Genomic DNA, 16,294 nt, shown 5'->3' with positions numbered 1-16,294 from the left:
ATTAGTATTAATATTACTCACTTGAATGTCCAGTAGTTGACTCTGCAATTGTACATTACTCGCTTGTAATTCGATTACAAGTTTGTGTAATGTTTCATTATCATTTTGCATGCGCACCAGAACTGCTTGGTCAACTAAAATTTGTGTTGACTCCGTGGGAGCATTATCCGTCGAGTCCATTGCTGGACGACGGTCTGGGCCGCCACGCGCAATATCTTAAATAATTTGTGTTGTAACACTTGACACTTTTGTGTTCTAAGCAAAAAACATCGTATAGAGATATTAAATTAAATTTAATAAACACTTCGCACAATACGACACACGCGACGGGAACGTACGTGTTGTTCGTTCGACAGGCAAAACGCGACTACCTGTTCTTTTTGTATATAAAAAAATGTATTTAGCGAAAATGATAGTCGAGTGTCTAGCTATCAACCATCACATCACGTGATGCCTGCGCCTCCGTCGTCAAAAGTCTAATGTTGTATTGTAGGATTATAAGTATAAAGTCGAATAACATATTGTGAGCATTCAAGTCGAGTTGTCAGTTATCATTGGGAAAAATCGAATTAAACGCCATTAAACCCACCCACCACGTAGGCAATCCGACTGCGTCGGATCGCGGACAATGCGTGAATAGTAGGTTTATAATGCCAATATAGTATAATATGAACAATCTGATACCGTGTTCCGTCGCATGCCTGGTTCTTTTTTTAATATTATAAAATTTATTTAGTGAAAATGGTAGTTGAATGTCTAGCTATCAGTCATCATAATATATGATGTAAATCGATGTCCGAAAGTTAAATCCATAATTTTCATACCTCCTAATGTCAAAGTTCAGAATATATCAGATGTTGTTTTTGATATGTAGGAAACTATATAAAACATATCAAATGTCATAAAAATTGAAAACATAAAAATTCAAAATGTACTCCATTAACGCGTTGTAGTACTACACTTAATATTATACTAATAATAATCGTAATAATACGGTATTAAAAAAAAATCGTAGACGTATGTATTTTAGCGAAAGCAATAGCTTTAATTTTCAAAATTCAAATTAAAAAATCAAAAAATAACTTGAAAAGAATGCAATAAATTTAGAGCGTTCGCGGGTGGCCGTGTATATAAAATCGCCGCAGTAGGATCGATTATAATATGTATTATGAAGTAAAATTAAAATTGGCATTAGTTACAATGAATACAACAATAAGTATTTGAGTTGACTTTTCTACAATTTTAATTAATTTTTTTATTTTTTATTGTAGGTAATTGAAATATTTGAAATTTGAATTCAGAATAATTTTGAAACGCAAAAGAATTACACGATAGAATAGAAATTAAGTATTTGAGGGGGGTCTAGCAATCAGTCATCACCTAAAGTAAATCTTTGTAATATGTACTTTTAAATACATCATCATTTACATAATAAATTGTAAAATAATGTAATAATACATTATGTGCATCATTAAAGGCATTTTTTCCATATACGTTTTTCAATTTTAATTTAAAAATTGTTTTGAAATTTTAAAATTACATAAGGTTTATATCACACGTGATAAATATAAAAACAGGGTAGGTAAATATTTAACCCATCTTTGAAATCCTTTATTGTACCAATATTTTACATAATTGACCAGTGTCGTGTATTCGTTATATAGTCAGTATTATTAATATATGTGAAGGAAAGATAAATAAAATAAAGAATATTAACAACAAACAGAAAATAATCGTTTGATGATTATAATTTATAGCTCAGCATTAATGAAATATAATAAGTTGTTAAATAAAAATTAGACAATTTATTGTAATAAATGTATTGGTTTATTCAGAACCAATTTAAAAGCAATAATGCTTTGTAAGTGTAAATATGAATGAGTATGCATTTTAAGCATAACGCGTCTCATAATATATAAGCTAAAAAAAAAAACAGTATAGTACAAAAAAAACATGGTGCTTAGATGACAGATGTTGTATATTGTCCAATTGCATCTTATTATTATACGTATTTTCCGTGTCTATGATATCGGTGTTCTAATACATAATATATTATGTATTTAAGGGGTTCAATGAGGTATTGGTCTTCTACGAATACAAAATATATACCTAATAAGCAAAATTTGTATATACTTTCGCATATTTAAACTTTAAAGTTGTACGTATTTAACAATAATACGCCGACCGTGGAAGTGAAGGCGTACAGTAATGATGGGTACCTACACTGATAATTAATAAATACTAATTTCGTATTGAGTATAACGAATTTACCAACAATAAATAGATTTACAATTCGTCAAATCGAAATCTTATCGACGATAAGATAGTATTACTATACCCAAAGATTAAATCTAACACGACCGCCGTCGACGTCCAATTAATATCGGACTGCGAAGATGACAATATAAACGCCGCGTAAAAATAAAATCGAAATCTCCTTTTTTTTTTAATGTTTAATAACAATTGCATTTCATCGGCGTGCAAAAACTCGAGATAAACCTGTACGTATATAATACAAACACGAAAAACTCGTCGAAAATCGGTATTGAATAACCAATCCGCCTAAAATATATAATTACCCATGTATACAATATTGCCGAGTTCGAAAAATAATAAATATACATAAATAGCGTATAGGTAGTAAATAAATGGGAAACTATAAAATATATAATATTCCAGTAATATACGTAGGTATGTATAATAATATATTATTAAACGGTGTTTAACTCTCGACAATCAAACGAAAAAACGAAAAAAAAATCGGAAAAAAATGCAAAAAATCGACAGCGTCCGGGCGGCCGTGCGTTTCAAAGCGCCGCCGTCGGATCGACGACGTGACCGCCGGAGCGGGATTCGAACCTGCCTACCCTTGCACGGGGACCTAACGCCTAAACCTATCGACTACAGTACGAGATGGGAAACCGAGTCGAACGTCGAGCTCTTAAGCCGTTTCCAAACCGCAGAGAACACCGCATTAATCGCATCGATTCGCAGTCTCCGTCCGTGGGGCTAGTACAGTTCGGCCCCGAGATAACAGGCAGAATAATTTTCATGGAATTATCATGGAATAAACGAATAAATCGGGGCCGAACTCAAAAGCAGGTGTACCAACATTAAAACACAAAATATCCCAATGCATTTCCCAAATTTATGTATTTTCAACTTTAAAAATTATTGTAAAATTATTGTACAATTATTGTATAACTCAAATTTATGTATTTTTAAATTCAAATATTATTGTATTTAGCTTACGAACTGTTTTCCGGGAAAACCGTTGTGGTGATACGGTGTTATCACCACTACACCGCGGACGCACTGTCGCGGTGTTTACCGTCGCCGCGTTAGCGCACAATTATTATTGTATTATTTTATTATTGTATTATTTTATTATTGTATTATTTTATTATTGTATTATTGTGTATTATATCTATGTATGTGCATTTTAGCGACGCGCGATCTCGCGTTACCCCCCGCCAGCCCGTACGAGCGACCGTCCGCGATTCTCGGTTCGTTACGACCGTTACGCTCGATTCGCGTTTCCTCTTTTCGCACTCCTTTTTTCGACATTCGAACTGTCAAGTGACTTGTTCTCTGTCCACTCGTCCGCTAAACTTTTGCACCGTCACGCGACATTTTTCTGTTTCCGCGACGCCGTTAAATCACGCCACGCGTATTTTTCGCCTCCGTGATTGCCTTGTAACTCTCTACGGCTGTAATTGTTCATTTATTATTTAAAATACATTTATAACGTTTTGTTCTACACATTAAAAAGTGCTTTTCTGTTAAGTTTCCTTTTTTCTTTTATATTTACCGTCTCGCTTCGAGTCTCCTCGAAGTGCGTAAATTGCTGGCTGATAGTGAGCCAACAAACGCCACTATCACCACACCGTCATAGATAGGACAAAAATCATAAGAGATAAAATTGATCCCCGTTGAATACTTCGTAAGTTCTATGGTTTAGATTTTTCGAAAACGTGTTATTTAGGTTTTTTAAAAACATCGTATACGTCAAATGGCTTTTAAAAAATAAAAGTTTTAAATAATGACTTTTTGGAAAAATGAAAAACTGATCCTAGTGTAGCATCTCTCGGAGAACAAATCGACCTCTATGCAAAATGTTCGTTTGGCCATCGGTTTACCGGGAAAATTGACAATTTCGTAATTCGGAAAATCACGTTTTCCAGCTGTTTCCCGGGAAAACCGTCATAGATAGGACAAAAATTATAATAGGTAAAATTAATCCCCGTAGGGTACTTTGTAAGTTTTATAATTTAGATTTTACGAAAACGTGTTGTTTAAGTGGCATATTACCAAAATTTAAAATAATTATTACTTAAAACATTAAACAGACGTATATACCATAAGGAAACGTATGGTTATACGAAAAATAACTTTATGTGTTATTCAACTTTTTGCTTCCCAGATTACGGGTGAAATAATGGTCGTAGGTACTTCGACCATAGACCCTTTTTGAATTGTCGTACGCTAAAATACCAGAATCTCGAGTTTCATAGTGATCGATCGAAAATTCAAAATCCAAAAAACACGTTACTACGTAATTTTCTAAGTACAAAAAACATACGAAAAATCATAACTCCCGAACCACAAGTCGCATAGCGTCGATCTCGGAACCCATCGATTCGGCGCAAAGTCCTCTATAATATTTAATTACCAAAACGGTTTGTTGCGCCCAAATCTTAGTGCCCATGCCGAAAAAACCGAAAAAATGTGAATTTTGAACTTTTGAAGCCCCAAATTACAGGGAAAAACGGCTTCTACTGTCTCGACACAAGACGCCAAATTTGATCACCGACCTTCAAACTACCCAGTTCCCGAGTTTCAGAAACATTGTACAAAAATTAAACATTTTCAAAAATACACCTAGGGGGGGGGTGTTCAAAGACCCTCGACTTGGGGAGTGCGTCTTAGAAGAGCCTAAACCAAAACGTTTGGTGAAGCAATGGTCCCCCTAAGTTGAAACCTGTCCGAAAAATACTAGATTGTCTAGATTACCTACCTATTTGTGTATTTATATTACATTAAAATACAGTATTTGTAATTAAGGTGATTTGTTTTGAATGAAGGAAAACGATTTTTGTTATCCGACAACTTAGATTTACTTTTAAACTTTCAACGATAAGTAAATAAGAATGTTCGCTGTGGATGAAGGACTTAGTATTTTAACAGAAGCAAGCTGCAAATGGTATTGTGACTAAAATTTGAACCTCTGTACTTGATATTTTATAGTTATATGCAGTTATATGTTATTTTTTTTATGCATACATAATAACTTAATTTATGACAAGTCTCAAAACCTTTAACGCTGAACAATAGTTATAGTAATTACAAAATAACAAGGGTAAATATTATGTTTTCTATTCAGAATTATTGTGGTCGTCCATTTGCGGACGAGATTAATCACACATAAGAGAACGAGAAATTGTGAACCCAAAACTTAATCGGTAGAGAAATTTATGAGGATTCCATTTAAATGGTCAGTGTAACAAATCTTCCAGTAGTTAAATAGATAGCTTTTAAAAAGCATAAAAAAAACCAAAAAACAATACAAAAATTTGCTTTATCAATTATTATAGATTATAGATTAGTATAACCATGGTTGTATATAGTTTTAGAAGGTTACCATTTCAAATCTTAACCAATATTTGAGGTTATTAATTTATAGTTTTAGTTACAACCTATGTAACAGTGTACAACAGGCAAGTAAAATAATTAATTAAATGTTTATTTAAAAATGTTAAAAAACAAAATATGATTTTTTATTATAAAAAAACAAAATATATACTTAATATCTAATATCACTTTAGGTAATAGTAAAAGGAAAATATAATATAAAATAAAAATAAAATATATAACAAGAGATAAAAATTAGAAAAGTAATTAAATGTAACACTTTGAAAGTAATTAAAACAAAATATGATTTAACATAAAACAATAAAAATAGTTACTTACTATGTATTAATATTATAAAGAAAATACAATACCTATATAAATTATATAAACAATAAAAATATAACTTAGTATACAAAATATATAAATAAAATAATTAATGATTATAACCTAAATATAATACATTAAGAATTGATAAAATTAAATTACAACGGCTTCATGGCTGCGCATAAGGTCCAATTTCCCTTTGAACGTATCCATCATTACGATGACCGGTATTCCGCAAAAACAACAAGAGGTCTTGTTGTTCATTAAGGCGCTGGACATTTTGAGCAATAATATGAGTGGCAATAACTCGTTCCGATCTTGATATGCCGTCTCTCACCTAATAAAATAATAATTCATATTATATTTTAAATTAAGTAAAACAAGTTAAGTATGTTAACCATTTACCCTGAGATTATTCCGTACTTGATTAAACTCAACTGAAAACTGATTTTCAATGTAAGTTAATTTTCCTGAAATAGAAGATGACATTATTATATATTACATACGTTATTATATCATCAATTTTATATTATTTATCCATTATTTAATAATGAATAAAAATATGTAATATATTTTATTATAAATATAAATATATATTATTTAATAATATATAAATAATATAAAATTGATATGATATACTATAAAACTACAGCAATAAAGACAATTTATTTTACATCATGCTAAATATTAAATTAACTAAATGTTGAACCCAAGGCAAAATAATCAAACATAATTAATAGACTAGTGATATGTCACAGATTTGCCAGGACACAACTGATTTTCAACCCATTGTCTTGAGGAAGTTTCTTAATGAAATGTCCCGGATAACAAATTTTGGTTGTTGGTGAATGGTTAAAAATTATTGTCTATTTTATAAAAATATCAATTCATAATATATAAAATATTTTTAAATTATTATTAATATTATTAATTTCATGTATAAATGATTATTCATTATAAAACAAAAATCTAGTTTTAAAATAATTGTGGTGTAATTAAAAAAATATATTATTAATTATTTTGTTAAGATAAGACACAAGCAAAAAACAAGACAATAAGAAATCAGTAACCATAGCACAAGCATTACACATAAAATCAAGTAACTACAATAATACACAAAAGCATAGATTATAAGGAAAGCAACAAATGGTTTTTAACTAAAATTAAAATACACATAAATTAACTTACTTATCTGTAACACGCTGTTGAACATATAAACCATAAACCATATAATCACAAACATTTAGGACAAAGTTACAACACATAAAAACACATCAGACGTTATCTGACTCACGGAGAAAATCCCAAATATTAGGATGGCGTCCCATTTGCGACAATAATGTTGAGTGGAATGATTCTAAATAGTTATTTGTACGATAGCCTTCTCCAAAAACACTGAAAAACTCTGGACCAACCTGTAAAAACCAATAATGCTCAATATATCCAATTAAAAAATTTCTCATTCCCTGTTCGACTTCAGGAAATTGTTGAACATACTGCATGATGGCCCTGAAACCATCCATACATACAAAACCGTGGACATTGTGGATGACCCCTAACAGCAGGCAGATGAGGCAGTGCAAGAACCATTCTGAAAACACGAGCTGCTTCAGGATTTCTCTTGACTAAATCCAAAACACCATTTAATTTACGATGACAATACCGCACAATTGATTGGGTGTAATGGAATCACCCTAATCAACCCTAAGCAACATCCTAATCTACTTTCTGGAAATGCTTGTTGAACTGCATTCATGAGTCCTTTTTCATAATCTGTAACAAATCGAATTGAATTATAATTTAAAGGTAAAATTTGACCAACAATATTAAACAATGTAACGTATGTTTCTTCTGTCCGACTTCTAAGAAGAACATACACCATTGGGAACGATACACTCTTAAATACCACTTGAAAAGTCAGAAAACTTCTCAAGTCTGCAGGAGTAGCAGGAACAGTCTTGAAAGTCCCGTCAATTCCAACTGTTGTAACTGTGGCCAACTCTTCTCTAAATCTCCTAATTGCATCCAGGTTTGCAAAAATAATTCCTTCGCTTGATCCATTGACTAGAAGTTCTTGTTGGAAGAAATTTGACGGTGGTGTCTGAAGCGTTTGACTGTAGGCAGCATTCTCTGGTCGGGTCAATGCTTCAGCAAGCTCATGGATGTCTTCGGGAATGCGTCCACCTTTTGGTTGACGTGACCTCCGCATCCTCTTCCATCTTCCCTGTCCTTGCATAAATGTGTAATTGTTAGCAGCTTCTGGATACCTAAAAAAATTTAATAAATTTTTTTTTAATTTGTTCAATACAATTGTTTATTTCACTATAAACTTACTGTCAAACCACATTTTTAACTACACAAATAAATTATAATAATTATCAATAATACAAATTATTGAATGAGGCTGGTTTATCATTTAATAATATATTGTAAAATAGTTTTAGGTATTTTAAGAGGAAACTGATGATAATGTATAGTTGTTTGACAATTGTACAACGATGATAAGTACAACATAACCGAGACCTAATTGATTTATTTATTATGTAAAGCTTATAACATATTATAATAACTACTAACCCATTAATTAAAGAAATATACCAAATAAACATATAATATATTATTATTATATATATATTTATATATAATTATTATTTTTTCTATATTATAGAATTGGAAAATTAGTTGTATTAAATTCAACAGTGCCTCTTAATAATAAATAACCAAGTAAATAACTTAGAACAAGGAATGTTTAACAACTTTATCATAATACTTGCAAATTTATCAGTTACCTACCTAACTGTGATTAAAAATATATAAGTAAGCGAATAATGTTTAAATAAACGAAATAGTTAGTTAAATAAAATATTAATTCAAAAACTTACTGAACAATTGCATTGTTGTATGCAGTCCTAACTGAAACAGACATGTTTTCAGGATCAATGCCCCTTGCACCAATTGCTTCTCTCAAGAAAGGCACATGTAAATTGATATCTGCAGGTTCGTGGTTGTGTCGATTTCGAATTCTAATTCTATTGTCAACAGGTTCTGTACTTACCGATGCTGTACAAGGACAATAATCATGTACCCGACTTTTTTGCCTTTCACATACCAAATATATCCGGTTAATTCTGGCTTCGTGCTTGTAGTACTTAAAACCTAAATTATCAATATAAACCCTAGAACCATGATGAACCCCCGGGATCAGTCTGTAAGTAACTGGTACTTGATTCAAAGGATTATCTTCTGGATCTTCTTCTTCAAGCACTTCTTCATCTGCTGGAACTCTTTCATTTTCAAGTACTTCTACTTCTTCATCGGTGAGTTCTTCATTCGGGTTGTTCTCGTAAACAACTGGACGAAAATAATCATGATCCAACAAATGAGCTGGGAGACCGACTTCTTCGTGATTGGCTGGAATGACATAGTCATGATCTCTCAATGCCATTTTACTATGCTAAACAAAACTTAAAAAATATTAAACAAACAAAAGAAATATATGTATAAATATAAAGTCGGTTGGTTTTAAGAAAAACCTTTTATATATACTTATAGGCAAGTCACAGAGATGGTCTGTCTTGAGAAAAACCGTTTATTTCTTTTACTTACAGTAAAATCGCAGAAGTTAGTCTTAAAAAAAACTGTTTTTTTTTTTCTCGTAGGTAAGTGGCAGGTAAATGGTAGATATATCAGGCTATATAATAAATTAAAAAATTTGTATTAGTATCACAGTCATTCACAGATATGATAAAATATCTAATTAACATAATTATTTGTTTTGTTACATTTACATAATATTAACAACTCTTAAAATAATTCATTAATAATTATTCACTTTACATAAACTGAAGCTATTTCAGTTAGAACACATAGGTACATAATTTAGGTAATACAAATAGAGATTAATTGTTAATCTTATTTTCAGTGTCTTCCACAGTTAATAATTCATGAATTATTAATAAGAAAAAGTTTTAAGTTATTTGATATGCTTTATAAATATTTGACTTAACAACATTGCACATTCTTCCAGCCATAACTGCCATGCAATTTTCAGACATATTCAATTTTCCTAAACAGAATAACTGTATAGTTATTAAAATATTCATAAAAATATGTGTAACTGTTTAATAAAAAAGACAAAGTTATGGTTAAGTTAAGTATTGCAATTTTCAAGATGTCATCAAAATAGCTATCATCAACCAATGACCATCATAACAAGATCCATGGTGTTTACTGCATTCAATATATTTGGAAGATTTTTGTAAGCAGCATTCAGTATTTTCAAATCTGTAATTATAGAAAATTAGAATATTTAAACACTGTAACACTCAATCTGCAGAATTCTGTTCAAGTAATGATGACCAAAAGCACTGGTATTTAATTTAGATAGTGGCAACAGAAAAACTAAGTGATCAGTTAGTGTTTTAAAATATACATCATGATCTTTATTAATCAATATAAAATAACAATAATAATATTAATTTATTTATTCCCAACTATAGTTTAACAATTTATAAGATAAACAAAATTAAATTGCAGTTGTTAGACACTTCTAAGCCATTCGCTGTGTTCATAAAAATATTAAAAGTCTAAACAATATAATAACAACAATAATTAATATATATATAATAATGTTGGTTAATACATATTAAAGAATATAAGTAAAAAGATAATGAGCAACAGAGCATGAAAAATAATTTTTGATTTAAAATAATAGAATGACAATATATTTAATGTAGTTGGATAAACTTATGCTAAGCTAATTATATTAATAATAATAGTTTTTTTAAGATGATGAAAATTATAAAAGCTATGAGGGTTAATTTTAAATTTAATAACACCTAATGGAAATTGGAAGTGTGTTATTTGTAACATGTAAAGTATTATATAATTTACATTGTAAAAATAAGGAAATTATTTACTTTATAAGTATAATGATATATATTAAGCTGTTAATGTACAAAATATAAATAAATAATTATGTTGAAATTGTTTTACAAAAACGTGGTATTTGAGTCATAGTTACGTAAATGTAGTACTTCCTAGTCGAAAAACTTATTAATTAGGAGTGCACATGCTATTAAGAAAATTTAATATTATCTAATAAACAATAAAATAAAAAGATATATTACAAACAATAATTCATCTAAGAACATATTATTAAGGTAAAAATTAAAAAATATAAGTTTTACTTACGTTAAGATGAACCAAATACCAACTTTCTAATAAAAGCGACAAACGTAAAATGACCGTTAAAGTTATTATAGACGATTATTTGCTATTTGAAATTTTAACGGACGAATAAATAATGTATCCGGTGCTGGGGACCAGGCTGAGGAATTCTATTACTCAAAAATCGTAGTTGAACTGTTTACAATGTCGAATGGTTGGTAATAATTTGAATTTTTGTATTTTGAGGTTAGTGTTCGAACTCTGAATAATCGAAAATTCCTTATCACTGGGCCGAACTCTTATCACGGGGCCTTATAAGGAGATACAGATAATTCCATGAAAATTATTCTGCCTGTTATCTCGGGGCCGAACTGTACTAGCCCCCCATTAAATATCAGTAGTCATAGTGAGAGAAAAGAAAAAAATCTAATTTTCACACTATTTCTAGTTATTGAGAATTGAGGTCGAAAAAGAATATTACGTAGTTGTAAGTATTTTAGTTTACATAAATTCTAAAAAAAATATACCTTTACAGTAACTTTTTACGTTTTCATAACTGTTATTGTGTACCTACATAATATTTATTGTAAAAACAATAATAATTAGTTTTCATGTATTTGTTGTTTGTCACAGAACAGTAAGTTATCCTGATGTCAGTCACAATGTTTGGAACTTGCCAGAAGTTACTTAAAGGTAAATAATATAATACATAGTATTTTAATAGTTGATTACGTGTCTATAAAGAATACTGAAACTGGCATATTTGTTATTTATTATAGCTATTAAATTATTGTGCGCGGGTTTAATTTAGTTTGTTGTAATATTAATACATTTCTTCTTAAATTCATGTATTCACATTGCTTCACATAATCATTTGCCTCTGTGGTCTGGGACTGGTGATAAGATAAGTTCAATTGTTTTTTTCCAGCTTAAAATATTCTCAACATTTTTTCTGTAAAGAATCGGATTCATTTTTAAAAATGACTTCCAAGTTCAGACAGAGTTTCAAAGTTGTCGACAAAGCTCTTTTACGATGGTTCCCAGGCCACATGGGGAAAGGCATGAAACGAATGCAGCAAAAACTGAAATCAGTTGACTGTATCATTGAAGTCCATGATGCCCGAATACCACTTTCTGGCCGTAATCCAGATTTTAAATACTCGATCTCTGGATTGAAACCTCACATTTTAGTATTGAACAAAATGGATTTAGCTGATTTAAATTACAAGCAAGAAGTTGAAGAAAAAATTATGCGTGAACAGAAAATATCAAAAATTATATATACAAACTGTAAAAATTCTTTATGTCCAGGTGTAAAACAAATTATGCCTACTGCATTAAGTTTAATTAAAAGATCAAATAGATACAATCGTTCTGAAAATATTGATTCTCGAATAATGGTTATTGTGTACCTAATGTGGGAAAATCATCTTAATTAATTCTATTAGAAATACAATTCTTGGGAAAAAAAGTGCTGTTCCTGTTGGAGCAGTAGCAGGTATTACTAGAGCAGTTCAACATCAAATTAAAGTGAGCCATGATCCATTAGTTTATGTCCTTGATACTCCAGGTGTAGTTTCTCCAACAATTAAAAATGTTGAAACTGGATTAAAACTTGCATGTGTGCGACTCTACAAGATCATTCTGTGGGTGAAGAAAAATTGCTGACTATTTATTATACTGGTTTAATAAGAATAACCATTTTGATTATGTTTCATACTTAAATTGTGATGAACCTACTGATGATATACGAATAGTGCTAGCAAAAGCTGCAATTCATCGCAAGTCTAGTATCAAGTATCTAAACTTTGATGGATCTTATATTTATACGACCTGACATGCAAGGAATGGCAAGAAATTTTCTAAATGCATTTCGTACAAGAGTATTTGGAAAAGTACTTTTAGATGATGATTTATTGTAAAATAGAAAATAAAAATAAATGAAGATTATTTACATTTATAAATTAATTTTTTTTATTTAGAAAAAATACATAAATTTTGTATGTAGGTTTTAATATTTTAGTTAATTATATTTGTGTATTGTTAGTATGAAATATATTAAATGTATAAAATCTTAAAGATAAAGTTGACTTAAATCTTAGTAAGTTATGCATGAAATCATTCTTAATCTGGTAACTTTTTCTATTATCATTAAGACTCGACAAATACCCATTGTTTAGCTGCTTTCTCAACTTCAGTCTTAAAATAAATTCAACCTTTCAATGTAAATACACATTTCTACGATATTATATTATATTTTTTTATTTCTTAATTTCTTTATTATTTTTTTTTTTTTTACTAAAATTATTTGCTAAAAAAATCAAATATTAAATGTTATACTTTACCTATTATTTGTATAAAATTAATTATGATATTGAGAATACCTCGGAAATTGAATGCATATTTACCCTGTTCTTATAAAAAAATTTTGTCTGAAAACGTATAGCTAAAAAGTATGCAAAATATATTTTTTCCTGTAATGTTAAAAAAAACGACAGCTATTAAAACATTGCTGTAGTGACCTCTTAATATTATGCTATTAATATTTGAACGTAAATAAAGTATACCTACTGGTCTAAAATATTTTTTAAAGCAAAAATATAAATTATTGAAAATTAAAAATTTAGATTTCTTAAATTAAATTCAATTTTTAAGTTATACTTATAATTAAATATAGATAATTGTCATGTTTTTTTCAAATTTTTCTCTACTATATAATGAATATTGAGTTAAGAAGATACTACCTACTTACCTATTCATTTATAAAATATCTATAAATTAGTTAACATTCTGAAATATGTAGGTATATTATGTTATACCTACTCATACCACTTATTTACGTGTACAAGCTTTACTGTAATCTATCTATCTAATTTATATGCAATTAGGTTATTCCATGATTCAGGATATTATACTAAAGTATTACAAATACTTTTATTAATAGGTTATAAATTATAATATATGTCTTACAGTAACTACCTAGGTATATTAATGGTTTTATAAATCTAATTTGCATATTTGTACGTACTCTCATATTTTTAAATACATTTGTTCAAGCTGCGTTTTGATTTAATTTTCAAAACAATAAATTGTTCTGTGTTCTAATTCTTTTGAGACTGAACATTAATATTATAATATAACCATTTCTGCGTTTTTATTTTGTTGGAAACTTATTTCTTAAAAGAACATATCGTAAATTAATTATCTAATAAATCTTAACTCTTGTCATAATATTTTATCTAGATTTAAAATAAAAAAATCTTTCTTATAAAGTAAGTAGAATAATTTATAACACCTACAAATTATGATGCTGTTGTGTTTATTTATAAGTTATTAGTCTTATTACCATAGATTGTAAGGTATACATTCATTAAATAATAAAAATTAAAGTACATGTTCAAGTATTTTTATATCTATCATGATAAGTATGTCAGTTATGTAGTATAGTCGAACAATAATTATTAATTTTATACTTATTTTAAACAACACTTGTCTCATGTATTAATTTATTAGTACATAATTCACGCACTGTACTTACGTTTATATTTATTTAGGGATAAGTATTGGAGTAAGCACGAGGCATATGGGTAGGTTCCGAACAAATAGATTTAACCCATGGACCAATTTGCAAAAAACCATTGATAAAAAAAAAACGAACGCTGTAGATGAAGACGTGCAGGCGTTCAAAAGCAAGGTAGCTACCATATTTGTTAAGATGCCTACATAGGTGTATAATATTATTTTATGATAGTTGATTTTTATTTTCATTATATTTTTAAATAATCTTTTATTTTATTTGCTGTACTACTAATTTCATCATTAAATTGTTTATTGTTAAGCATTTAGTTAACATACCTAACCCGTACGAAAAGGAAAAACGGTTGTGCATTCTCTGCAAAATGAATATTGTTCCGGACTACAAGAACACCAGAATGTTATCGCAGTTTATATCCCGTTTTACTGGTCGTATTTACGGTAGACACATTACAGGTCTTTGCCGGCACAAACAAGAGCACGTTGAAAAAGAAATTAAAAAATCTAGGGAAGCAGGTTAGTACTTACTACCTACTTTATGGATTCTGCATCCCCCGGTGTTATTCCGTATTTATTTCATTGTAAATAATTATACGTTGTTAGGTATTAATTTTAATTTTATTTCCCTTGTATTTTAATATTATTACACCGAATTTTCAGTCGATCGGTCATAGGTACAAATGTTGAACGAGGCTCGTGCAATTATTTTTGTACTTTGTAAATTCATGTATGGTGTAGGTCTTTTTTTCCAATTTTTAACTACCTAATATCAAGGCAAATACCTATGTATCATAATATATAGCTACTACCTACTAAACCTATAATAAATTATTATTCATGTAATAATTTAAAATATAATTTATACATAAGGTTCAATATGGAGTATAGACATTGACTGTTCTGCTACTGGTTACTTGTTATGTGATTTTGATAGTTTATTATTTTGGTTTCAGGTTTGATGCCGTTTTATTTCAGAAATCCAGAATTTAGTCATGATCCTAAACTGTTCGACCCTGACAATCCTTTTAGACCTCATAGTTATTAGTGTTATCAAATAAATTTAAAATTAATGCTGTATATTAAAAATAAATTGTTCAGTTCATAATAAAAAATGTAGATGTTCATTTTATATGCAAATATGAAATGTGATTTAGTTTATAAATATTATATCTTTTTTTTCACACGGATCGCGTAGATTACTATCAGTTATCAATATGGTTACTACTAAACGGCCAAGGTAAATATACATTTGTCTTAAAACTACGTACAAATAGGCAGGTAATAGATATATTATACTATTATAGTATAGATAGGTATTTATGGTAAAATTTAAAATACGTAGGTAATTTAAAATCTTAGTTTGCTTATTACTTTGCGAAATGTTCAGAGAGTCATACATGACAGACCGTCATTTATGTACCTACCTATATTAGAACTATCTGTCTATACTTTATTTTTCTTGTATTTTTTATTAACTTCAAAAAGTGCTTTACAACTTATTTAATGATAAATTATAGATAGGTAATTGTGTAAACATATTACATACGTAATAATATTGAAACATAATTTAGTGATATAAAATAAAAAAAAAATGTTATATAATATTAAAATGTACGATGTTAGAAATGTTTGAATA

The 16,294-nt window shown here is 29.1% G+C and overlaps 1 protein-coding gene and 1 pseudogene across 3 annotated transcripts in view; one reads left to right on the top strand and one right to left on the bottom strand.

Annotated features, from left to right (window-relative positions):
• The window catches only part of LOC126548855 (28S ribosomal protein S18c, mitochondrial-like), a 77,750-nt gene extending 61,928 nt beyond the window's left edge, over positions 1 to 15,822 (top strand). The window contains exons 1-5 of one of the 3 annotated variants that reach the window (XM_050204115.1): positions 11,466 to 11,611; positions 11,758 to 11,817; positions 14,679 to 14,818; positions 14,964 to 15,174; positions 15,612 to 15,822. In XM_050204115.1, coding sequence (XP_050060072.1) covers positions 11,775 to 11,817; positions 14,679 to 14,818; positions 14,964 to 15,174; positions 15,612 to 15,703 — 486 coding nt within the window. In that variant the 5' untranslated portion in view covers positions 11,466 to 11,611; positions 11,758 to 11,774 and the 3' untranslated portion in view covers positions 15,704 to 15,822. Of the gene's footprint in view, positions 1 to 11,465; positions 11,612 to 11,757; positions 11,818 to 14,678; positions 14,819 to 14,963; positions 15,175 to 15,611 lie in introns of those variants that run through there. The other 2 variants (XM_050204120.1, XM_050204121.1) reach the window with 2 other exon arrangements.
• LOC126551231 (uncharacterized) lies at positions 6,077 to 11,435 on the bottom strand (annotated as a pseudogene).
• Positions 15,823 to 16,294: the final 472 nt, after the last annotated feature.

The sequence above is a fragment of the Aphis gossypii genome, chromosome 1, assembly GCF_020184175.1.
Source record: "Aphis gossypii isolate Hap1 chromosome 1, ASM2018417v2, whole genome shotgun sequence".
Lineage (NCBI taxonomy): Eukaryota > Metazoa > Arthropoda > Insecta > Hemiptera > Aphididae > Aphis > Aphis gossypii.
The sequence above is the reverse complement of the archived record's forward strand: the minus strand, read 5'-3'. Positions and strand labels throughout refer to the sequence as shown.